This window comes from Schistocerca serialis, chromosome 1, assembly GCF_023864345.2.
Source record: "Schistocerca serialis cubense isolate TAMUIC-IGC-003099 chromosome 1, iqSchSeri2.2, whole genome shotgun sequence".
NCBI lineage: Eukaryota > Metazoa > Arthropoda > Insecta > Orthoptera > Acrididae > Schistocerca > Schistocerca serialis.
This window is the reverse complement of record NC_064638.1, coordinates 1,189,484,920-1,189,511,755: the sequence shown is the minus strand read 5'-3', so window position 1 is coordinate 1,189,511,755 and position 26,836 is coordinate 1,189,484,920. Positions and strand designations below refer to the sequence as shown.

General features: G+C 45.5%; 1 protein-coding gene across 1 annotated transcript in view; it reads left to right on the top strand.

Annotated features, from left to right (window-relative positions):
- Positions 1-26,836, top strand: part of LOC126456503 (glutamate receptor ionotropic, kainate 1) — a 338,468-nt gene that overhangs the window by 190,696 nt on the left and 120,936 nt on the right. Inside the window, exons 7-9 of the mRNA XM_050092256.1 lie at positions 6,840-7,043; positions 10,792-10,995; positions 20,154-20,357. Of these exons, the coding sequence (XP_049948213.1) occupies positions 6,840-7,043; positions 10,792-10,995; positions 20,154-20,357 (612 nt within the window). The remainder of the gene's footprint in view (positions 1-6,839; positions 7,044-10,791; positions 10,996-20,153; positions 20,358-26,836) is intronic.

The window sequence follows — 26,836 nt, the reverse complement described above, 5'->3', positions numbered from 1 at the left end:
CTACTTGTGGAAATACGTTGCCCATATTGCCTTCTTCATCTGTTCCACCGAATTGGAATGCCGTCGGATTGCCAAGCCGTAGTACGTCGTAAGCTCCTTCATCAGTTTATCACTTTTAGTCATGAGCAAGAACATAGAATAATTTTTCGCGTCTTCAAAGTCGAAATTCCAGAAACAAACTAGTGCGTGAAAAAGGCCGATTTCAGGCAGGTGCATTTTTTTGTTCATCCGTGAATGACAAACATTTCCGTTCCGTGTTCGGAAAAACCGTTACAGGGGTGGATTCTAAACACTTTTATGGATGCAAAAATGAAATTTAAAAACATCGATTTTTTGAGCCAAAAGATAGCAAACCTCCCCTTAAATAATGCAGTTAAAGTCGTCTTACACAGTAACACATGTGAGGTGCACTAAACACTCGGGAGGGAGGAAGGGTGGAGGAGGAGGAGGAGGAGGTAGGAGGAGGAGGAGGGGAATCGGGAAAAGGAATCGAAAGCGTGATTGGGGGAATGGTAGGTAGGAAATGGGGAGGGGAATGGAGGCGGGGTGGGAAGCGGTGGGGGAGGCATTAGGTGTGTGTGTGTGTGTGTGTGTGTGGTTTGAGGTTTTCGGGCGCTAAACAGCGTGGTCATCAGCGCCCAAACGCATAGAAACAGGAACACATGCGGAGAAGGGACGAAGACGGACAGCGAACAAGGAGAACGGCTAAAAGACACGGACCTGACGCAGTTACAAATCCTCACATACAGAGGCAAAACAAGAGGAGAAGAAACGCACTAAAAAAGGAAAGGAAACACAAGAAAAAGAGAACAGAAATTGAAGGGAAACAAGTAGGTAATCGTGACTGGCGGACCTCTTACCTAAAGCCTGGATGAGCCAGTCACCCAGCAACACATTAAAATCCTCTCCCTAAAATCCGAGGCAACAAATTGGACAGGACACAAAACCGTAAGACCTTAACCACAGTCGTTGTGTCGTCTTGCAAAATAGAGGGCAAATCCGGTGGCAAGGAAACCACCGCCCTCTGGTCAGAGAATAAAGGACAGTCAAGTAAAATGTGGCGGACAGTTATCTGGACGCCACAAGCACTACAGATTGGCGGGTCCTCCCGCCGGAGTAAAAAACCGTGCGTTAAGGGACTGTGCCCGATGCGGAGGCGGGTGAGGAGAACCTCATCCCGCCTGCATGACTGGTAGGATGTACGCCATGGCCGCGTGGTGGCCTTGACCAGTCGCAGCTTATTTTCACCGACTGCCAGCCACTCCTCTTCCCATTGACGCATAACACGAGAACGCAAAAGGGAGGTAACAGCATGGAGGGGGACGGCACATTCAACAACGTGTGGGAGGGAACATGCATCTTTGGCAGCCACATCCGCCAGTTCGTTTCCCCTAATACCCACGTGCCCCGGCACCCAGCAGAAAGAAACCTCCTTCCCCTGCCGTTGCAGGTGGAGTAGGGCATCATGGATGTTCTGGACGACCGTATCCGCTGGGTACAAGTGTTGCATGGTCTGAAGGGCACTCAGAGAGTCAGAACAGATGAGAAACTTAAGACTGGGAACACATCTCATCTGCTCCAATGCCCGCAAGATCGCAAACAATTCGGCATCAAAGATGGTAAACGCTGCAGGGAGCCGTAATTTGATGACTCGATCAGGGAAAACCACAGCACAACCTACAGAGTCCCCCTGTTTAGAGCCATCCGTAAATACTGGTACAAGGTCAGGATGCTGGTTTAAAATATCGTAAAATAAGGAGGTAAAAACAAACGCAGGAGTGCAGCTCCTCCGGTACTCTGACAAGTCTAAAAGGACGCTGGGCCTCTGGAGCAACCAGGGAGGCAGGCGGGTAAAACCCTGGAGTTGGGGTGCCACACGCTCCACACAAAGGGACTCAAGCAAATGCTTGGCACGAATCCCAAATGGTCTTGTTGCCCTTGGACGACTGGAAAAGAGATGTTCCATAGGCGGTCGGGCAACAGTAGGGTATGCAGGGGAGGGGGGACAGGCAAGGAATTGACACACTCGTCGCACCATGAGGAGTTTCCGCCGGATGGCGAGCGGCGGTTCCCCTGCCTCAGCACACAGGCTGGGGATGGGACTGGTACGGAAGGCACCAGTGGCCAGCCTGATACCCTCATGGTGTACTGCGTCAAGAATCTTCAGATACGAAGGCCTCGCTGACCCATACACAGTGCATCCATAGTCAAGACGCGACCGGACGAAAGCCCTATAAAACTGCAGCAGACGCGCCCGATCTGCTCCCCAGGACCGATGGCTCAAACACTTCAAAATATTCAGCGCCTTCAGGGCCCGCACCTTGAGGTCTTTAAGGTGCGGCAACCACGACAACTTGGAATCAAAAGTGAGGCCCAGGAACCTCACAGTGTCTCTAAAAGGAAGAATGGTGCCCCTCAGACGCAATTCAGGGGAGGTAAAAGCACGTCGAGAACGATTAAAATGAACACACACACATTTGTCTGCAGAAAAGGTAAAACCCGTCTTCGCAGTCCATGCCTCTAATCGCTTTATCGTAAGCTGCAGCTGCCGACTAGCAGTGACAAGACTGGAGGAAGAACAGAAAACAGCAAAATCGTCCACAAACAAGGAGCACTGGGCAGGACTCCGGATAGTGGACGTGATACTGTTAATGGCGACGGCAAAGAGGGTGACACTTAAAACGCTTCCCTGAGGAACACCATTCTCCTGCACGTACAAATCAGATAGCACATTACCAACCCGATATCGAAAGACGCGGCGGGAAAGAAAGGACCAAATGAAGATGGGGAGATGGCCACGAAAGCCCCACTGATGGAGTTGATTGAGGATAAGGCGGCGCCAAGTAGTGTCATACGCCTTATTAATGTCAAAGAATACACCTAGACAATGCTGGATACGTAAGAAGGCCTGCTGGATGACCGCCTCAAGCAGGGTCAAGTTGTCTATAGTTGAACGACATCTCCGAAAGCCACACTGAGAGTGGCTAAGGAGCTGCCTGGTCTCGAGCAGCCAAACCAGGCGACGGTTGACCATGCGTTCCAATGTCTTCCCGACACAGCTCGTCAAAGCAATACTCCGATAACTACTGGGATGCATTCGGTCCTTTCCCGGTTTGAGGAGGGGAACCAAAATCGCCTCCCTCCACGAGTCAGGGAACGTGCCGGATGACCATATCATATTAAAACAATTCAGGAGTACTTCCTTGGATGGCAGCAGCAAGTGCTGCAGCATGCTGTACAGGATTTGATCATCACCTGGCGCAGTATCATGAGCCACAGACAGCGCCGAATCCAGTTCCCACATTGTGAAGGGGCAGTTGTAGGGTTCAGAATTCGGAGACCGGAAGTCCAAGTGATCCCTCTCGATGGCAGTGCGGTAGCGGCAGAAATCTGGATCACAGTTAATAGTGGCAGTAGATTCGGCAAAATACATGGCCAGTGTCTGGGCAATGTCTCTCGGCGCCGTGAGTAGACTACCCTGATGCAGCAATGCCGTGACAGGTAGTTGGCTGCGTTTCCCGGAGATCCTCCTGATGGCTTCCCACACTTTTGTAGAACTAGTGGAGCGGGAGATGGAGTTCAAGAACGATTGCCATGACCGTCGTTTGCTCTCTTTAATCACTCGCCGCGCCTTGGCCCTTGCCACCCGAAAGGCCGCAAGATTGTCAGCTCAGGGACGGCACTTGAAGCGGCGCAGAGCTGCACGGCGGGCTCGGATGGCTGAGCGGCACTCAGTGGTCCGCCAGGGGACAAGGCGCCTCTTGGGATGACTTGAGGACCGTGGGATCGACAATTCAGCAGCATGGGAGATCACGGCTGTAACATGGTCGACCCATTCGTGGACGCTGGCACGGTGTTCCAAAACAGCTAAATGACTGAAAAGTGTCCAGTCAGCTCTGCAGAGGTGCCGCCTGGGCGGCACTGGTAATGCCACAGTCTCATCCAGGAGGCGAATCCAAAGGGGGAAGTGGTCACTAGAATGGAGGTCAACGGCAACCTCCCACAGAGCAGAATCCGCGAGTGCTGGAGAGCAAAAGGAAAGGTCAGTAGCTGACGACGACCCAGAAGCAGTACAGAAATGAGTGGGAGCACCAGAGTTGAGGATGCACAGTTCTTCGGATGCCATGAGGCTTTCCAGAATGCGACCCCTGGGGCAAGTAGTCGTAGAGCCCCATAAGACATTATGAGCATTGAAGTCCCCCAGAAGGAGAAATGGGCGGGGGAGTTGGTTAATAAGGTCTGTGAGAGCCTCAGAGTCTATGGCGTCCTGAGGCGGTAAGTAAACGGAACAGATTGTGAGCCTCTGCCCCACAAGAAGGTCAACTGCAACTGCTTGCAAGTCCGTAACGAGAGGCAGCTCTGATGAGTGGTGCATGTCATGGTCAAAAACCGCAACACCACCCTTTGCCCTTTCCCCCATCAGATCATCTTTTCGATAGACGGTATAGCCCCGTAAAGAAGGAGCATCAGTGGCCTGGAAATGTGTCTCTTGGAGAGATAAGCACAAGGGGCGCTCTCGTACAAGAAGTTGTAATTCGGCCACATGCGTCCTGAACCCATTCAGGTTCCGCTGTAATATGGGAGCCAGTGATCAGGGTGGCTGAAGTTTCACCCTGCTCCTGTGCTTTGGAGGAGAGCCCGTACTGGATGGAGATTTATTCCTGGGGCGAGAAGATCGCCCCAGGTCGACATCAATGTCCATCAGCTCCGATGGCGACCCAAGGGAGATGTCAGATAGTACGATGGCATCATCATCGGACTGACCGTGATTAGTCTCCTCAGGTGGCAAAACCTTCAGCTTTGGCGTCTTCGTCTTGGGGGGCTTAGAATGCAGAACCTTGTCAACAGTTGGAGCTTTACTCGCCTGGGCAGAAGGTGCCATATGGGGAGGTGCAGGAAGTACCCCAATGTCAGCAACCACGGCCTTGTCCGATGTTGTGGGGAGAGCTGCAGGTTGCAAAACAACCGCAGCAGCACGAGTGCACTGGCAAACACAGGTGTTAGTGCTGACACTAGCAACCTCCGTTTGTGTAGCAACAGTGGCCAACTGTACCGGTTTCTGCAGAGTGGAAGCTAAAGATGTTGTAAACACAGGAGGCTGCATGGCCTTAAAGAGCTTCTTGGCCTCACCATAGGGGATGCGCTTAGATGTTTTGATCTCCTGTATCTTCCGTTCCTCGAGATAGATGGGGCAGACCCAGCTCCAGACAGGGTGACTCCCAGAGCAATTCTCGCACTTCACAGGCGATGAACAATCGGCTCCTTCATGGGCAGGCTGACCACATTTACCACAAGTGGCTATCCCAGTGCACCCCAACGTAGTATGCCCAAAGCGCTGACATTTAAAACAGCGCATTGGATTGGGGAAATATGGCCGTACTGGCAAACGTAAGAAACCCGCTTTAACATGCTCTTGGAGTCTCGGGCGATTGAACGTGAGAATAAACGAGTCGGATTTGACTAGGTCCCCATCGACTCGTTTCATAATATGCTGCACGTCGACAATACCTTCGTCAGCCCACTAAGATTTCAACTCGTCCTTGGGGATATCCACCAAGTCCCTACATGTCACAACACCCATACTATAGTTCAAAGTGGAGTGGAGCTCGGTCTCGATAGCGTACTCTCCGAGACAGGTTGCTTTCCTAAGAGAAGTGACTTGACGGGAACTAGAAGTTTCAACTAACAGAGTCCCATTGCGCAGACGCTTCACAGATTTCAGTGTTCCTGCAATTCCCTAAAGACCCTTGTGGATGTAAAAGGGAGAAACTCTCTCAAAGCTACCTTCCTTCCGTTTGACAATCAAAAACACATTCTGGATATCAGCATGTGCTCTGTTACGACAGTCTGATAAATCTCTAGTAGCACCAGGCGCTGGAGGACTCGCAGCACGAAGTCGCTTTTTCGATTGGGTGTGTTTTCCTACCAGTGGCCCACCCAATCCACTGGTAGGGGTAAACGTAGAGGTCGAAGGGTCCATTGTGGTCCCACGAGCAGCTAGGGAACTAAAGGTCCGCTCAGACAGAGCCCCGCGTGCCTGAGTAAGCCTTATACAACTGGGGTGCGGCAGGTGCCCCAGAGGTTGCCCGCTTGCGACTGTTCCACCCCAACAGCCATGCATCTTATAGGCGCGCAGCACACCATAAGATTGAGGGGTTTTTATAGAGGTTTACCTTCCTCGCAATCCAGGCGATCAAGCCAAGATTACCATTCCCCGCAGCATACAACATTCCACCGCTGCGCCATGCGGTGGTCGCTGAAGCATGTCCAGGGTTTACGGTGACAGGAGACTGGCGGCGCTGACCAGTCCCCAGCTCAGGACCCCGGGGTCGCCAAGCCCGTACTCAGCAAATGAATGCTGAGCCCCTGGGGGGGGGGGGGGAGGCATTAGGACCTTGAAGACACACACAAAGGTGGACCCGAAACTGGGCTTCATACGACAGACTTGCACTAGTGACACTCGATTGTAAGGCAGAACCACCGGTATTTATAGGTTCCGATCACTCTGTTGGCAGCTCATGTCTAGTGGTTAGCGTTGCTGCCTCTAGAGCACGGGATCTCGGGTTCTATTCCCGGCCAGGTCGCGGATTTTTTTTACGCCAGGGGAGTGGGTGTTTGTGTTGTCCTCATCATATCACCGTCATTCCGGAAAATGGCGAGAAAGGAACGTGAAAAGATTATCAGTTTGTTCGGGCGCTGATAACCGCGCTGTTGAGCGTCCCACAAACCATATTCATCATCTTAATCATCATCACTTCAGTAACTGAAGTACAAGGAATCATCAAGAATGTATATTGCTCCGTCGCTGTAAAAAAGTAAAGCTGCTCCCATGTGTACAGGTGGAGCTGAAAGGGCTCAGCGGGCCGATCGAGTTCAAAGAAGGGCGGCGCATCCAGTTCAAGCTGGACCTGCTGAAACTGAAGCAGCACGCGCTCGTCAAGGTCGGCGAGTGGAGCCCCGGCTCCGGGGTCAACATTACCGACCGCGCCGCCTTCTTCGACCCGGGCACCATGAATGTCACTCTGGTCGTCATCACAATACTGGTGAGTTTCTGACCTGCCTTCTCCAATTTTGCTCACACAAGTTACCGTACTTGCACATCGAGAGCTAACGGAAAGTATAATCTACAGTCACGAAAATTTAATCTTCATTATTGAAGTTAATGACGTTCAATATAACACTGCAGTTCTTTCATCATTGTTTTAATTTTTCGTAATGTTCCTCCCCCTATTTGACATCTTCAAATACCTTCTATCCCTTTATTATCTTGCAATCTTTCCAACAGCTTGGGATTCGTGTGAAATCTTTTGCTTGGTACGCTACTTGTTTTCAATCTATTGTCCTAATAACAAGGAAAAACACTTTGGGTTCTAGTTGGACAACGATGTTGAAAATTGCGATGTTTTTACTAGTGTTGTGGCCATGATCTTCAGTCTGCGTTTATTTAAACATTCATTTATTGTTTCATTATCATTGCCGATCCCAGCATTTAGCTTGCAGAACCTCCTGTAAACTTTAATCGCAAACAGGGGATGGAAATTATTTTTAATTTATTTATGGGACCAAAAGTGATTAACTGCAGCAAAACACAGCCTCAACTCAGAATATACGTTTGTAGAGAAAACTTTACAGCAAATTGTTCCTGATTTTATGTCACTTTTAGAACACCTAAACACTGATGATCAATTTTGATGAAAGTTTTTTGTCGTAAGCTTCATCAAGAAACTGTAGTGCTATTATTTTAGAATTCATCAGCCTAGAAACATTCTTCGATTGTATCAGTAGAGTAGTTTTTTTCTTCAATCTACATAACACGCAGGGGTTCTATTTACTCAACCTATTCAACAGAAATAACGCCTGTAGCACTGAAGGAACTTTCCACTGAAATATTATTGCTTCATTTCAGTAGTTCAAAGTGCATTCCTTGTTGACATTGATACCACAGAGTATGTGTAAACAAACAGTCCGCGACCGTGCATGAGTGTGGAAATGAATTTCTCCATCGTGCATGTCTCACGGAATTTTTTGTTGATTCCTACTTCTACCATGTGCGTATTAATGGACGTTTTCTTCCGTTATGTGTTAATGTTCTCCGAGACATCGAGCTTTATTTTTTTGAGTATGACTGAAGTTGCCAACATCCAACGGCGATGTGTCAACCCATTATATCATCATCTCCTTCTGAACCACATGCTTTGCCTTTTGTTCACTATCCGACACTGCTACTGTCGTACACGACATCAGAAGAGGCAGTGTTAATTTATTTCTTATTCTCATGATAATGCCTTGTGCATTGAACGCTCCAAATATACACTGAAGAGCCAAAGAAACTGGTACACATACCTAATATCGTGCAGGGCCTCCACGAACACGCAGAAGTGCCGCAACACGACGTGGCATGGGCTCCACTAATGTCTGAAGTAGTGCTTGAGTGAATTGACACCAAGAGTCCGACAGGACTGTTCATAAATCTGTAAGAGTACAAGAGGGTGGAGATCTCTTTTTAACAGCTCGTTTCAAGGAATCCCAGATATGCGCAATACTGTTCATGTCTGGGGAGTTTGGTGGCCAACGGAAATATTTCAACTCAGGAGAGTGTTCCTGGAACCACTATGTAGCAATTCTGAACGCTGAGTACGTACGTGACACCTGTTAGAGTCGTATCTAGGCGTACCAGGGATCCCATATCACTCCAACTGAACTCGCTCCACACCATTACAGAGACTCCACCAGCTTTAGCAGTCCCCTTCTGACATGCAGGGTCCGTGGATTCATGTGGTTTTCTCCGTACCCGTACACGTCCATCCGCTCGATACAATTTGAAATGAGACTCGTCCGACCTGGAAACATGTTTCCAGTCATAAACAGTCCAATGTCAATGTTGACGGGCCCAGGCGAGGCGTAAAGCGCATGTGTCGTGTAGTCATGAAGGGTACACGAGTGGGCTTTCGGCTCTGAAAGCCAGTATTGATGACGTTTTGTTGAATGGACACTTGCTGATGGCCCGGCTTTGAAATCTACAGCAGTTTTCTGAAGCGTTGCATTTCTGTCACGTTGAACGATTCTCTTCAGTCGTCGTTGGTCCCTTTCTTGCAGCATCTTTTTCTGGCCGCTGCGATATCGGAGACTTGATGTTTTACTTGATTCCTGACGTTCACGGTACACTCGTCAAACGGTAGTACGGGAAAATCACCACTTCATTCCTACCTCGGAGATGCTGTGTTCCATCGCTAGTGCGCCAACTATAACACCACGTTCAAACTCACTTAGAACTTGTTTACCTGCCGTTTTAGCAGCAGTAAGTGATCTAACAACTGCGCTAGATACGGACTTATATAAGGGCGTTGCTGTCGGCAACGCCGTATTCTGCCTGTTTACATATCTCTGTATTTGAATACGCATGCCTATACCAGTTTCTTTGGCGCTTCAGTGTAGTTCATCACATTACGTCGTTATTTCAACGTTTCTCTCACACATTCGTTATATTTTCACTGTGTTTCATTTTACTCTTCTCAGATAACTTTGATTTAGGTTTTATCCCTTCATTCCTTCCTTCGTATATTCCATGTATCACCCTTTTATACTAAGAATTTCTCCATCTACTATTTCCTCTTGTTATGTGTTTCTTCGTTATTATTTTCTTGATATAGTTTGTTGTTAACTTCTTTCGACAAATGTTTCGGAACATCTTTTTCGTTCCCTTCTTGTCACCCATTTTATGCATATGACTGAATAATATAAGTATCCCTTCTTGTGACATATCTCAACATTAACTCTCAATTTCCTTGAGTTATCGTTTGTAATGAACGCAGCGTTTTGAATTTAATTCTCTTTTTAAAATACAGTATTTTTAGATCATTTAACTTGTAACTCAGTGCTAGGCATTTACACACGTCTTGTTTTGTCTGAGAAAGAGTTTTCTAAACCATTTTCTTGAACCATTTCGGCAAATATTTTAGAATATTCTTGTAAACCGTTTTGACCAAACCCTGTTATTAAAAATTTCGAGAACTTCATGGTTGCAATTTTTTCCATACAGATTTTCCTGGATTTGTTTTGTTGGCTACCTCCACCAAGAGACTAACCACGATCTACGCAGTCTTTAAGCTTACCAGGAGTAGAACGACATCATCAGCTAATGCTGAGTAATTTAAAATGTTCTTGGGTTATACAGCCGCGTCAAGTGTCTGTATTTAATTTTAATCACTTGACGCGGCCGGAAACGCCAGAACTTTTTATCCAGTGATACCACTGGGAGACTCTGCAGTCTTAACTTAGAAATTTACATTAATAGTTGCGTTCTTTTCCTCTGGCATTATTTGTGAAATTCTATGTTAAGATATTATTTCGTTCTAGATTCTTAAGATTTCATCCAGAATATAGCTGTAGAAGATCAGAGATGAACAATTCCTTTATTTTTATATTTATTTGAATGTTAAGATGTTTTATTGCTGTGTTTGTTTGTTACTATGTTTATTTCTTTTGCTTGAGAATATTCTTTCCAACTCTGCTTCATCAGCTACTGTTTCAACTTGATATCTTTCTTTCGCTTCCTCTTTCTTGGCCCTTCCTCCTGAAGATCATAACGTTTTCTTGGAAGCAACAGACGTACAGCTGCAAACTTCAGGCTAGTTCTATACAGTTTAATTAGACACAGTATCAGACCGTAGGCGACGAACCTTTTTATTCAGAATCCCGCTAAACACCGAGGAAGTACAGGAGTATCATGTCAAGAAGTTTATCCTAATTTTTCTGTGTGAAATGTCCCTTGTAATGGATGTGGGGATGCAGGAGATCCCGTACGTGATGATGCACTACGGCAAGAACTACACGGGGAACGATCGTTTCTACGGATTCTGCGTGGACCTGTTGGAGCGCATCGCTCGCGACGTGGGCTTCGACTACATCCTGGACCTGGTGCCTGACCGCAAGTACGGCGCCCAGGATCCCATCACTGGCGAGTGGAACGGCATGGTGCTGCACCTCATGAAGCACGTACGTGGGTTCCTTTCGGCGCTGCGCCCCACCACTGGACCATTATGTGCACTCCCCAGGTTCCGCTAGCATCTTAGTGTTCACCTGGACCCGTAGAGCAGGTGTGAACAAACGGTACTTACCTTGTAGTGCTATACATCGTAAACCTACATAGCCAACAGTTGTGGTATTGCTGTAGAACTATTCTGTGTCCCCAACCACTCTGACGTTTCACGGCGTGACTGTAAATAACGCCCACACAGTTCACTCCTCTATAGTTCCAGTATAGAAATAACGCACCTGAAATATAGTTCACCACGCACCGTGCTAGCTGTCTGGGCGAAGAGGTGAGTCTAACACAGAATGGAGCTGCGTGACGGTTCAACGACCGTTGGTCTGGTACACCAATCAGACCGACTGTAGTTTTTGGTCGGTTTTCTAGGCTCCTTTAGACAGCTGCTGTGCTGGTCGACAATCTCTGCTTCATAGACTACGAAACAGAAACTTTTATAATACCATCAAGTACAGAACAAATTTTACACTATCCACAGACAGATAACATGCTTGATCTCCTTGCTTTAGGTTAGCTAATAACTTTGACAAGAAAATCCATCTACAGCGTAAAAATAAGAGACTGTTTAGTGAAGAGGTAGTGTCATTCCAAACTATGGTATGGATTCGACATATATTTGGTAGGATTCTGGAGGTGTAATGCACCACAAGTCTATGCACAGGCCAAACGCTTCCCGTAATTTAAGAGGCCGTGGTGTGTAGCCGTGGAGCTGGCACGCTATAGCGACCCAAATTTGCTCCATCGTATTCAGATGCGGTGAATTTGTTGCCCAAGACATTAACATGATGTCAGTTTTGCTCTTCAGACTACACTGGCACGATTCTCGCTTTGTGATATGGTCACTTATCCTGCTGCAGGTGCCATCGACATCGGGGAAGAATTAAGGGATACAGGTAATCCGCAATAATGTTCATTTAGCCCATAGTTACCATAGTGCCTTCGATTACTACCACAGGTTCCATGGAAGCTCATGTGAATGTCCTCCGTGGCTTAATACTGTGGCAAGGGCCTGCGTTCATGGTGTGGTACATGTTTCGAGCAGCCATTGTCTCGATATGAGGTATACGGACACCACCATCGACCTGCTGTAACAAGAAACGGGATTCATCTCACCATGTAACATGTTTCCATTGGTGCATGGTCCAAATTAGACGATTCCATACTGGCTGCATTCGTAATCGACGACGCCGTTGTGTCGGCAGGGGAACACGTGTCATCTACTGCAAAGCGACATATTTAACAATGTCCACAGAACGATGTGCTTCGAATCCCTTGTGCCAGCAACAGCAGTGCACTTTCTCACCAGATCTGCCACAAGTGGTCGCCTTTCTAGTTTTACCGAGTCAGGAAGCCTCTGAACTCCACGCTCTGCTACGGCTGTCCATGCTCTACAGGTTGTCGACATTTATAGTTTCACTGTATTCAAACACTGTCCGTAGGCGCTTAAGACACGAGCACGTTAATGGCTGAACAGGTACACCGCGCGCCAGAAAAATCCGCCCTTTACCAGAGTCGCTTGTGTTATATCTTTGCAAGAATGATTCCCTCTACTGCTTTGGAGAGACACAGCAGTGTTACCCCTGGCGTCATGCCGTGGGAATCCGTCGGGTATGACTTCATGTCACGACTGGTAGTGATTGAGGCACCTCTAACGGCACAACGGTACGTTACAGACATCCTGCGTCCTCATATTTTATCTCTCAAGCGACAATATCGTGGTGCCATTTTTCAACAGGACAATGCTCGTCCACAAATGGCACGTGTATCTGTCAACTGACTACCTAATGTTGGACTACTCCCATGTCCAACTAGAACTCCAGATCCATCGCCGATAGAACTCGTGTGAGATCACCTCGGACGTCAGCTCCAGCTCCATCCCAGTGTCAGCAACCTTGATATCAAGGAACAGTTACAGTTGGCCAGCTTGTCACAGGAGAGGACACAATGGCCTTACGAGTGCCTTTCGAAAAGAATCAGAGAATGCAGCCTCACCGGGAACGGGGGGGGGGGGGGGGGGGGGGGGACAAGCACATACTGATAAATGGGCTCGTACTACCAAGTTCTTTGTAAATTTGATTCGATTTTGTAATCACTGAAATAGCATCGCATGCCCTCTGAACCCTTGAGGTTTCACTTCGTTACCTCCTCCCATTCTAGATGCTTAGCTCTGTTACGTAGCGCATTCCCAGCAGCATTAAGAATCGATGTTAAATGGGTCCACCTCTGTCGCTTAGTGGTCAGCATGTTTGGTTGCTATTTGTGGGAACCAGGTCCGATTCCCTATACTATCAGGGAGTTTTCCTTGGTGGGTGATTCGGAACGGCATGCACTCAGCCGCATGATGTCAGCTGATGGGCTACGTGAATGAGAAGATGCGGCTGCAATTTGTAGAAAGCGAACAATGGCCGGAGTAGCGGTGTACTAACCCTTTGTCCCTCCACACCGCATCTAAATGACAAAACAGACGGTTTTGATGGGTCAAAATGCAGGGCTAGATATGGAAAGGAACAACAGTGCGAAATCAGTATGGTGGAAGGTGAATGGAACACATTATATTCGTTGGAAGGGTTATCAGATATTATAGATCTTCTGTAATGGTAGTTCGATGCAAGATGCTAGTGCGAGGAATTACAGAATACTGTTCCCGAATTCTGAGTGGTTAGCAGTTACGCATAACAGTAGAGCTCGGACAAATATACGGAATTGCAGAGGGACCTCAACTGGGAATCTTTGGAATGTAGACGGCGCAGTTCTCTAGAAACCATGTTACGTAAATGACTATTATGTTTCGGTCATTGTATACCTCGCTTAGGGATCATGAGTATACAGTACGCGAGATTAGGGCAAGTACAGGGGCATTTAGACTGTTATTCGCCCCTCACTCATTACGCAAACTGAATAGAACAAGATATCGCTTATGTAGGTATGAAGACCCCTCGACATGCACCGAACAGCGACACCGAGTTTATAGGTAGATGAAGCTTTACTGCACAGCTGATGCGTGTCTGTTGGCTACGCACAATAGGATCAGATGACACCCTGTTGATATTCCCGATAATTAGGTCATTCGCTGGCACCTGTTTTCACTTCCACATTCAGCCATACATAGGCGTCTGCAAGGGTTTCAGGAACCAAGTACGGACACTTTCCCAGTACTGGAATTTGGAGAATGGACTTAGTATTTATTACAAAATTCTCTCGCATTTCTAACGAAGATTGTCTGCCTTTATACTAAACCGAAGATTTATTATTGCCGAACACAATGGGAAGTAGTGTGGTTTTCTGTTTTTCTTTTCTTTATGTTTTCTTCAGTTCCCTCCAATTCTTTCACTTTCAGTACTATACATCTATTATTTTTTGTAGCTATCCAGCGGCATTTTTTTATTTGCTCTTACTTTTCTTCCTGTTTCAAATTTAAGTTTTGGATGATAACCTACAGTTATTGCTAAAACAACAATTAATTTTCATGTGAATAAGTCGCTCAATAATCTGGATGTAATCACAAAGGAATGTAATTGATCGTTGAATCAGAATGGTGGCATTCGGTTCATACTAATAATACAAAATTACGTGCTTACCATTTACTATAGCAAAATTCTTACCATTCCACACGATAAATACACACACGCTCATACGAAGTGTGTTGAAAAAATAACAGGAATTCTTTAATATTTTTATTTATTCGTCTACATTAGCGTTATCTTCCTAAACACAAAGGACTTAAAGATATTGGCTGCAAGTAGGGATAGACGTAAATCAATGAGGAAAGTTGAAGACTTGTGCCGGAGCGGGATTCGAATGAAGATTTGCTGCTTACTAGGCAGATGCTGTGACCACTACGCCATCCGGCCACAGTGGTTGTACTAACTGCAACGACAACCTAGCACGCCTCCCGTCAGAGCAAGATTCTCAACTTATCCATACACTAGGCCAGGCAGCTATTCTTTGCGCATGCACACCGGGCTCGAACGCTTACGGGGATCGGCGAAATGCTGCGAATAATGAGGATATGGGCAAGTGCCGTTTACATTCGTAGTGTGTGGACAAGTTGAGAATTTAGATCTGACGGGATGCGTACTAGGGTTGCCCGTGCAGTTCTCATAACCACTGTGGCCGGATGGCATAGTGATCAGAGGATCTGCCAAGTAAGCAGCAGACCGGCGTTCGAGTTTCCGCTCCGGCACAAGTTTTCAACTTTCGCCATTGATTTACATCAATACCCACTTGCAGCCAATATCTTAATTCCTCTGTGTTTAATTCATAATTGCTGCTGGATTAAAACTGTGTACAGGGTGAAAAGTATTTAAATCGACGAACTCTGGAAGGTTGTAGGGGACATAAAAACAAATATTTTTCCCTAACGTCATTTTTTCCTATGACGATTATTTAAACCGGTGGAGGCTGTATTACGCTCTTCAGTTGTTAGAGGCCGTATTACGATCTTTAGTTGTTAGTTGTTGTTTTTTTTTTTTGTCATCAGTCTACTGACTGGTTTGATGCGGCCCGCCACGAATTCCTTTCCTGTGCTAACCTCTTCATCTCAGAGTAGCACTTGCAACCTACGTCCTCAATTATTTGCTTGACGTATTACAACCTCTGTCTTCCTCTACAGTTTTTGCCCTATACAGCTCCCTCTAGTACCATGGAAGTCATTCCCTCATGTCTTAGCAGATGTCCTATCATCCGGTCCCTTCTCCTTATCAGTGTTTTCCACATATTCCTTTCCTCTCCGATTCTGCGTAGAACCTCCTCATTCCTTACCTTATCAGTCCACCTAATTTTCAACATTCGTCTATAGCACCACATCTCAAATGCTTCGATTCTCTTCTGTTCCGGTTTTCCCACAGTCCATGTTTCACTACCATACAATGCTGTACTCCAGACGTACATCCTCAGAAATTTCTTCCTCAAATTAAAGCCGGTATTTGATATCAGTAGACTTCTCTCGGCCAGAAATGCCTTTCTTGCCATAGCGAATCTGCTTTTGATATCCTCCTTGCTCCGTCCGTCATTGGTTATTTTACTGCTTAGGTAGCAGAATTCCTTAACTTCATTGACTTCGTGACCATCAATCCTGATGTTAAGTTTCTCGCTGTTCTCATTTCTACTACTTCTCATTACGTTCGTCTTTCTCCGATTTACTCTCAAACCATACTGTGTACTCATTAGACTGTTCATTCCGTTCAGCAGATCATTTAATTCTTCTTCACTTTCACTCAGGATAGCAATGTCATCAGCGAATCGTATCATTGATATCCTTTCACCTTGTATTTTAATTCCACTCCTGAACCTTTCTTTTATTTCCATCATTGCTTCCTCGATGTACAGATTGAAGAGTAGGGGCGAAAGGCTACAGCCTTGTCTTACATCCTTCTTAATACGAGCACTTCGTTCTTGATCGCCCACTCTTATTATTCTCTCTTGGTTGTTGTACATATTGTATATGACCCGTCTCTCCCTATAGCTTACCCCTACTTTTTTCAGAATCTCGAACAGCTTGCACCATTGTATATTGTCGAACATTTTTTCCAGGTCGACAAATCCTATGGTAGTGTCTTCAATTTTCTTTAGCCTTGCTTCCATTATTAGCCGTAACATCAGAATTGCCTCTCTCGTCCCTTTACTTTTCCTAAAGCCAAACTGATCGTCACCTGGCGCATTCTCAATTTTCTTTTCCATTCTTCTGTATATTATTCTTGTAAGCAGCTTCGATGCATGAGCTGTTAAGCTGATTGTGCGATAATTCTCGCACTTGTCAGCTCTTGCCGTCTTCGGAATTGTGTGGATGATGCTTTTCCGAAAGTCAGATGGTATATCGCCAGACTCATATATTCTACACACCAACGTGAATAGTCGTTTTGTTGCCACTTCCCCCAATGATGTTAGAAATTCTGATGGAAGGTTATCTATCCCTTCTGCCTTATTTGACCGTAAGTCCTCCAAAGCTCTTTTAAATTCCGATTCTAATACTGGATCCCCTATCTCTTCTAAATCGACTCCTGTTTCTTCTTCTATCACATCAGACAAATCTTCACCCTCATAGAGGCTTTCAATGTATTCTTTCCACCTATCTGCTCTCTCCTCTGCATTTAACAGTGGAATTCCCGTTGCACTGTTAATGTTACCACCGTTGCTTTTAATGTCACCAAAGGTTGCTTTGACTTTCCTGTATGCTGAGTCTGTCCTTCCGACAATCATATCTTTTTCGATGTCTTCACATTTTTCCTGCAGCCATTTCGTCTTAGCTTCCCTGCACTTCCTATTTATTTCATTCCTCAGCGACTTGTATTTCTGCATTCCTGATTTTCCCGGAACATGTTTCTACTTCCTCCTTTCATCAATCAACTGAAGTATTTCTTCTGTTACCCATGGTTTCTTCGCAGCTACGTTCTTTGTACCTATGTTTTCCTTCCCAACTTCTGTGATGGCCCTTTTTAGAGATGTCCATTCCTCTTCAACTGTACTGCCTACTGTGCTATTCCTTATTGCTGTATCTATAGCGTTAGAGAACTTCAAACGTATGTCGTCATTCCTTAGTACTTCCGTATCCCACTTCTTTGCGTATTGATTCTTCCTGACTAATGTCTTGAACTTCAGCCTACTCTTCATCACTACTATATTGTGATCTGAGTCTATATCTGCTCCTGGGTACGCCTTACAATCCAGTATCTGATTTTGGAATCTCTGTCTGACCATGATGTAATCTAATTGAAATGTTCCCGAATCTCCCGGTCTTTTCCAAGTATACCTCCTCCTCTTGTGATTCTTGAACAGGGTATTCGCTATTACTAGCTGAAACTTGTTACAGAACTCAATTAGTCTTTCTCCTCTTTCATTCCTTGTCCCAAGCCCATATTCTCCTGTAACCTTTTATTCTACTCCTTCCCCTACAACTGCATTCCAGTCGCCCACGACTATTAGATTTTCGTCCCCCTTTACATACTGCATTACCCTTTCAATATCCTCGTACATTTTCTCTATCTGTTCATCTTCAGCTTGCGACGTCGGCATGTATACCTGAACTATCGTTGTCGGTGTTGGTCTGCTGTCGATTATGATTAGAACAACCCGGTCACTGAACTGTTCACAGTAACACACCCTCTGCCCTACCTTCCTATTCATAACGAATCCTACACCTGTTATACCATTTTCTGCTGCTGTTGATATTACCCGATACTCATCTGACCAGAAATCCTTGTCTTCCTTCCACTTCACTTCACTGACCCCTACTATATCTAGATTGAGCCTTTGCATTTCCCTTTTCAGATTTTCTAGTTTCCCTACCACGTTCAAGCTTCTGACATTCCACGCCCCGACTCGTAGAGCGTTATCCTTTCGTTGATTATTCAATCTTTTTCTCATGGTAACCTCCCCCTTGGCAGTCCCCTCCCGGAGATCCAAATGGGGGACTATTCCGGAATCTTTTGCCAATGGAGAGATCATCATGACACTTCTTCAATTACAGGCCACATGTCCTGTGGATACACGTTACGTGTCTTTAATGCAGTGGTTTCCATTGCCTTCTGCATCCTCATGTCGTTGATCATTGCTGCATTGCTGATTCTTCCGCTTTTAGGGGCAATTTCCCACCCCTAGGACAAGAGAGTGCCCTGAACCTCTATCCGCTCCTCCGCCCTCTTTGACAAGGCCGTTGGCAGAATGAGGCTGACTTCTTATGCCGGAAGTCTTCGGCCGCCAATGCTGATTATTTATCAAAATTTAGGCAGTGGTTGGGATCGAACCCGGGACCGAAGACGTTATTTGATTCAAAGACGCTACCCCTAGACCACGGGTACGCATCTTTAGTTGTTAGAGGGCGTATTACTCTCTTCAGTTGTAGGCAACTGCTGTGCACCAGTGTAGCAGTGCATTGTCTCTGTTTACTAATGGAGCGCTACACCTGGAGTGAGTACACTGATGCGGTTGGTGCGTAATACGTAGCGCACCACTACGGACGAGCCGCACAGCGGATTGATCAACAACAAGTGCGGTTCTTCGTTAATGTGTGAGTCGGTGTTGCTGGGGACTGGTTAATTGGGCCGTATCTGTTACCTAGGCCATTAAATGGCAGGAACTATTATAATTTTCCTGCCAGAGCATTTCCAGACTTGCTGGAAGACGTCCCGCTCTCTATAAGACAACGCATGTGGCTCCAACGTGACGGGGCGCCAGCACATTTCAGTCGTCGTGTGCGTCGATTCTTGGACCGACGGTTCCCAAAAACGCGGATTGGCAGAGGTGGTCCTGTACCATGGCCTGCTCTATCCCCAGATACGTCCCGTCTGGACTTTTTTGTGTGGGGAGAAATGCGCAACCTTTTTTACACAACTCCTGTTGCATCAGAAGAAGATCTGGTAGCCCGGATAGTAGCAGGAGCAGGAACAATTCAAGATACTCCTGTGGTTTTTGCCTGTGTCAGGCAGAATATGATCCGACGGTGTAAACTTTGTTTGCATGTCAATGGAGGCATTTTTGAAAATCTACTGTAATTCAAATTGGGTTGTGGTAATGTGTTGTCTCTTGGTCATAAAAAAATGGAAAAGTGTTTGTTGGTTTAATTAATTTGCCGTCAGAGAAATCTTCCTCTACCGGTTTAAATACGCCTCATAGGAAAAAAATGACATTAGGGAACAATATTTGTTTCGATGTCCCCTACAAACTCGCAGAGTTTGTCGGTTTAAATACTTTTCACCCTGTATGTTCTTATGACATGTCCGGAAGAACAGACACCTTGTGTATAATGTTATACCCTCCGAAACAACCCACATTTACGTATTTAATCACCTATTTGCCCCAGATTTTGGATGAGTCACATGAAGGCTTGTAATGCGTATCACAACGTCCGGCAACAGCTTTCTACGGCAACGTTGTACGCGCCGACTGCTATGACAGTATTCCCTCGGGGTTCGGCGAAGTCCCCGTTCCGTTTCCTTCCACTCTTGACACACTCCGAAGCGAGTCCACTCGCAGCGCACAGCACCGCCCGTAGAACCGATTCTAGTCACGCACTGCCGCCACGGTGCTTCCCCCGTTGTGACGACACAAACGGACCCGTAGAGTAACGATAGATCGTAGCGGCAGCGGCTAGAGCGGGCGGCGTCCACAGGAGACCCCGTACGTGATGCTGCGGCCGCAGCCCAACCTGACGGGGAACGCGCGCTACGAGGGCTTCTGCATCGACCTGCTGCGAGAGATCGCCGCCATGGTCGGCTTCGAGTACCGCATCGAGCTGGTGCCGGACGGCAAGTACGGCGTCTACGACCTGGAGACGGGCGAGTGGAACGGCATCGTGCGCCAGCTCATGGACAAGGTCTGTGTGGCGCCGCCCCGCCGCTTGCGCGCGCTACCTAGTCGCACTACCTGGCACGACGCCCACCCACTCGGCACAGTAGCGCACAGCTAAGCTATAACGCACTCTGTAACGTATGCTACTGCAGACATGTAATACACACAGTAGGCAAAGTAAAACTGGCCCAGGAAATATTTGACACACTTTAAGATAGGCGAACTGACTTACATCATCCACTGGCGGAGCACACGATGTAAGTAGCATTGTCTAACTTAAAGGCTCAAGATATATTTTTCCAGACCAGTTCTCTTTTGTGCACCCTGTATTATTCTATATTTTACGAGGTGCATTCGAGTTCTAAGGCCTCTGATTTTTTTGTAATTAACTACTCACCCGAAATCGATGAAACCGGCGTTACTTCTCGACGTAATCGCCCTGCAGACGTACACATTTTTCCATGGCAGCGGCGAAGGCTTCTTTAGGAGTCTGTTTTGACCACTGGAAAATCGCTGAGGCAATAGCAGCACGGCTGGTGAATGTGCGGCCACGGAGAGTGTCTTTCATAGCTGGAAAAAGCCAAAAGTCACTAGGAGCCAGGTCAGGTGAGTAGGGAGCATGAGCAATCACTTCAAAGTTGTTATCACGAAGAAACTGTTGCGTAACGTTAGCTCGATGTGCGGGTGCGTTGTCTTCGTGAAACAGCACCCGCGCAGCCCTTCCCGGACGTTTTTGTTGAAGTGTAGGAAGGAATTTGTTCTTCAAAACATTTTCGTAGGATGCACCTGTTACCGTAGTGCCCTATGGAACGCAATGGGTAAGGATTACGCCCTCGCTGTCCCAGAACATGGACACCATCATTTTGTCAGCACTGGCAGTTACCCGAAATTTTTTTGGTGGCGGTGAATCTGTGTGCTTCCATTGAGCTGACTGGCGCTTTGTTTCTGGATTGAAAAATGGCATCCACGTCTCATCCATTGTCACAACCGACGAAAAGAATGTCTCATTCATGCTGTCGTTGCGCGTCAACATTGCTTGGCAACATGCCACACGGGCAGCCATGTGGTCGTCCGTCAGCATTCGTGGCACCCACCTGGATGACACTTTTCGCATTTTCAGGTCGTCATGCAGGATTGTGTGCACAGAACCCACAGAAATGCCAACTCTGCAGGCGATCTGTTCAACAGTCATTCGGTGATCCCCCAAAACAATTCTCTCCACTTTCTCGATCATGTCGTCAGACCGGCTTGTGCGAGCCCAAGGTTGTTTCGGTCTGTTGTCACACAATGTTCTGCCTTCATTAAACTGTCTCACCCATGAATGCACTTTCGACACATCCATAACTCCATCACCACATGTCTCCTTCAACTGTCGATGAATTTCAATTGGTTTCACACCACGCAAATTCAGAAAACGAATGATTGCACACTGTTCAAGTAAGGAAAACGTCGCCATTTTAAGTATTTAAAACAGTTCTCATTCTCGCCGCTGGCGGTAAAATTCCATCTGCCGTACGGTGCTGCCATCTCTGGGACGTATTGACAATGAATGCGGCCTCATTTTAAAACAATGCGCATGTATCTATCTCTTTCCAGTCCAGAGAAAAAAAATCGGAGGCCTTAGAACTTGAATGCACCTCGTAATATGACCACGTACAACTGTGTCACAGTATTATGATCATCTTTGGAGCTACATAAAAAATTAAAATCATTGTTCTGCAATCTGCCATTCTCGAGCATACCCGTACTAGATGAAAACTAAGCACCGGAATGGGACTCGAACTCGGCACCTTTGCCTTTCGGAGGCAACCCAAGCATGATTGAAGACCTCTACTCACAGCTGTATTCCCGACTTCAGCACCTACTTTCCAAACTTCAGTGAAGCTCTCTTGCGGACCTCCCTGAACTAGCGCTCCTGGGAGAAAGGATATTGCGGAGACATGGCTAAGCCACAGCCTTAGGGATGGTTGCGGAATGGAACTTTCACTCTGCAGCAGAGTGTGCGCTGATATGCCTGCAAGCTAACATCCCAAAGATGTTCGGGCTCACATGCGGTTACCATTCGTCGAAATGTCTTGGCTCAAAGTAGTCTAGTGTTTTTAGACAATTTTGACCCTTTGGTTAAATTGTCTGGCTGATGGCAAGTTTTCGAAATACAAAGTTAATATAACATACACATATAGTAACAGTAATAATAATATGGGGAACTAAATTAACGACCTGTAAATGATGTAGGCCACACAGTTGCGATTTGGTTAGCATAATGTTTATTTAAAAAGCAGACTAATAGCGAAAGTGGCCGTATTTAGAGTTACTGTTACACTCCATTTGACACAGTTCGATCATTCACAATCTCATCGTGAAATACAAGTCCAATACTCCACCTCGTTATCTTCGCGAAAAGTTGAAGTTCACACCAGGCGCGCGGCTGCTCACCGCTCAGAGACTAAGTTCCGCGATACCACACAACGTGAAATTTTCTATGTCGTTTCACTTCCTAGATACCTAAAGACCGACCGTACGCTTTCCCGTCTCCATCCGAACTGTCCCTTTCTGCCCGTCCCCGGCCTCGTTTTCCCGCTCGCCGAACGTCCTCGCTTCACTGACTACGGCAGTTCCCTTTCCTGAAGCCGCCCATACGATTGGCTATAGCTTATTCTACATTATTTCACATTGTAACATGCATAATTGATCAGAACTTGGCCACTTTCACGTTCTGAATAAAGTAACAGTAATATCCATTACTTAATAAACGTTAAATTCTTTTACATAAAAACGATACAAGTTCCTTCTTAACTTTGAATGTCATGGCCAGTAGCTTGCACCAATGAGCTTTCTGGTAAATAAAGAACAAAAGTGACTATTTGCACTAAACTTTACAACAAATATGCTATTACCTAATTATTCAATAAGGTGTCATGCTGTCATCCTTCAATGTGTTTTGTGTGGAGGAAATGAGGTTCTGGTGCTTAACTGAAAATACTGATAAGCAAATAAAGCTACAGAGTAGTTATTTACAAAGTTTGTCATTTTAATGATGCACTTCTATATGAAATGTCGATCGTTAAGCTGGACCTAAGCGTTCAGATTTTAGCATTCAGGTCTTTGTTACAAAACTTATTAATTTCACTTCAACAGTAAAACCTAAACTATTATAAATATGAACAATATTCAAGTTCTATTGGGCTTACCATGATTATTTATGAAGAATGGTAGATTAAAATTACTGTGGCCTCATTTCCTGAATTACTACATATTTCCCCTACGTTCTAGGGGACTGATGACCTCAGAAGCTAAGTCCCATAGTGCTCTGAGCCATTTGAACCATTTTTGAGGATGGCTCTGGGTACTTTCAGTGTGGAAGCACAACATCTTTCGTACACCTGCGGGACTTAGGCAATGCTGCGAACAGTGAGGCTAGCGAAAGGGAGCGCTAATTGCATGTGAAGGGTTGTGATTTTGGATTGGCCGGGTAGCGCATCTGGCTGTTAAGACAACCGTTCTATAGAAAAGGAGCATCCGGGTTTAATACCCAGTCCGGAACAAGTATTGAACTTTCGCCACTGATTTATTTCAATACCTGTAGGCTCCTGAAGTCCTGATTCCCCCCTGAAGTCCTGATTTCTCGTAATCTAGTTTCTTTATGGCCGCTGTACCACCAGTGGTGTCTTATGTTCCACATGTCCGAAAGAACACACACCACCTTCCAGTATAAAATGTAGTGGCTGACACGAGATTTGTACTCAACCCCTTTACGCTTCGCCGCAAGCTATAACGTCGAATAACACCCGCCCGTACTTCTTAATAATGGCTTCCTTACTGCCACTATGTTTCAGGAGGGACGAAATGTAAATATCTATCGCAATGTGTGGAAGGTCTTTCTACCGAAAACGACGCTCTTGACGAAGGACGAACTTCAGTCATGCTAACACTGAACACATTCGTAACGAATGACTATCCACGGAAGGAATTTCATTCACCTGTTATTCAAATGATCATAGTACTGTGATATTGTATGGATGCTTTGAAAGTTCAGATGCATGAAGTATTCAGACGCATTTAAAACTAACGCAAACTACACGTCTCTTTAATTTGTTGCATGGCAGACTAAATATTGTATGTGCTAAATGATGGTGCTGTTGTACTTTGTCATCATTCTCGTTTGGGTTTTCCCATTATAATCTAAGAGCATAATAATTACGAATATTTTTCATAATGATTGTGAATTGTTTAAATGTAAGAACTTTGAGAAACTAAGAACATCATTAACAGTATTTTTTGCCAGATTGTACAGAACCTGCAAGAAATTGGCCAACAAATGATACGACATTACTAACGTTGTGTATTTGATCGTTATGGGTACAAACGAAATGAATCATTATATAAAATAAACATAGGTCTGGTCTTTAATGTGGAAGCATGCGTATGTGGTACAAGGGTGATGGTGCAGCGGCACACTTTCGGGTAGCTATTGCTAAATACGTTGCACGAATCTTTGACAAGTATATCGGTCGTGGCTGGCCAATACCATGGTGATCGTGGTCTCCCAACTTAAACCAGACAGATATTTTTATGTGGGGATGTATAAAAGGCTTGTCGTACTCCAGACGTACTGATGGTGTCTATGATCTCCGGAACGCATTGTTGGTGGTTGTCACGGCTTTCGGAACTCGCCTGGGGTTCTTCAACAGTGCGGAAGTCAATGAGGAGATATTCTGAAGCCTGCCTCCATATGAACGACTTCATGTGAAACACTTGCAATGTTTGTCATCGAGTGCGCATCTGCAATTTGGATCCATGGCGACTCTGTTTATAAGGTGTTCATATACTGTCGTGAAACGTCCTATCTGGGAAACTATTTCTGGACCTAAGTTTACTAAGAATTTTTGTTTGTTTCATTTGTAGCTATGAAAGTCAAACAGCCTATGTATCGCAGCAGCACTAGCTACATATGGCGCATTTACCATAAGTTACTTTTTACGGAAATTTTACTGTGCTTCCACAACGATCTCGGACTTTTCTAACGATATTTTTGTTTACACAATGATCAGCAGTTCATGGGGAAATATCCAGGTATTAATTCAGAGCAATGAGAATTACGTTGCCTATTTTGCCAATGACACTTGAAAGCTTGTCTTGATGCAGCAAACACATTTAGTTTCAACAACGGATGAGTGGAAGAGTCAAACTGTCAAAACGTCCAACTTTTTTTTTTTACTAATCGAACAGATTTCTTCTTTTGGAGTACCTCAGTTAAAGTAGCATGTAAAGTGGTTTCTAACCACATAGTTACAAGGCATGTAAGAGACAATATAAAACTGAATAAGTATTTTTATTTGCATCGCATAGTAGCTTCGTAATAGTCCGAAAACGCTACATGAAACGGCGATGAACTACAAACGTGTGCACGTGTTACAGGTAAGTAACAAATGTGGAACAATTTTCACGATATCATACAGTCATGTTCACATTCGGGTCTTCATTATTTATATGTCTCCTAGAAATGCGGACAAGACACTCCAAAGACTACATTAACACGCTTGTTTAACTTCCGAATATTCATAGGATTATCTGCTTAATCTCTGAACCATTTACTAATCATTACTCAATCCATAACCAGCACAATCGTTCCCATAAACCACTTGCGGTGGCTCGTCTGGAGAAACTGTAATACTGGACAGTATTCAGAACAGAATAACAATACGTAATCAAATTCTTGTCTAGTAGCCGCTTTACGACTTCCGTTGCACCCGAATTGTAATTTCCTTGAAACATAATTTTCAGGGCTTACTTATACAAAATATATTATCGCGTGAGAAACAAAGGAATTTTATCATTTCGTACATTTTTCTCGGAGTATCTATACAAACGATCTTCTTTGTGCATATTTCGTGGGCGCTTTTCTCTTCGAGCACATGTCTCATGAAGATCTCTTCCTGCATCTTGCTTGGCTGCACAAAATATTAATATTATTTTTTGCTTTTCTCACACACTCTAAGGGGGGGGGGGGGGGGAAGGTGTGTTGTCTTGTTGTTATATAGCGGAAAACACTATTATTCTTGTGAGTACCAGGAGCAATAGCATGAGGGAGTGAATTAATATTTGCGAAATTGCTTCCGATCACTTTATTTTCTTGTCTGATTCAATGTTTGTTAGAGAACAACAAGGGTTGGTCCGAATAGTTACTAAACCATTTAACTACACTGGACACGAATGACAGTAACTGGTACAACGGAGAACGCGATAGAAAAACGAGCAAGCAAATGAAATAATGCATCGCGAGCGAATACATCTCAGTGTGACATGACTTAATTACTGCAACATAAAAAGCTATTAACTCAAACATGATCGCATGATAAGGGTAAATTTGTGAAGGACGGAATTATCAGGCATGGTGAGGTGAGAGAAATTACGAGCGTGAACAACGGGCTGGAATTACTAGTTCAAATATGCTGTTTGCTAAGGGACACAGCCCAATTCTTGGTGGAAAAAATACACATTTCA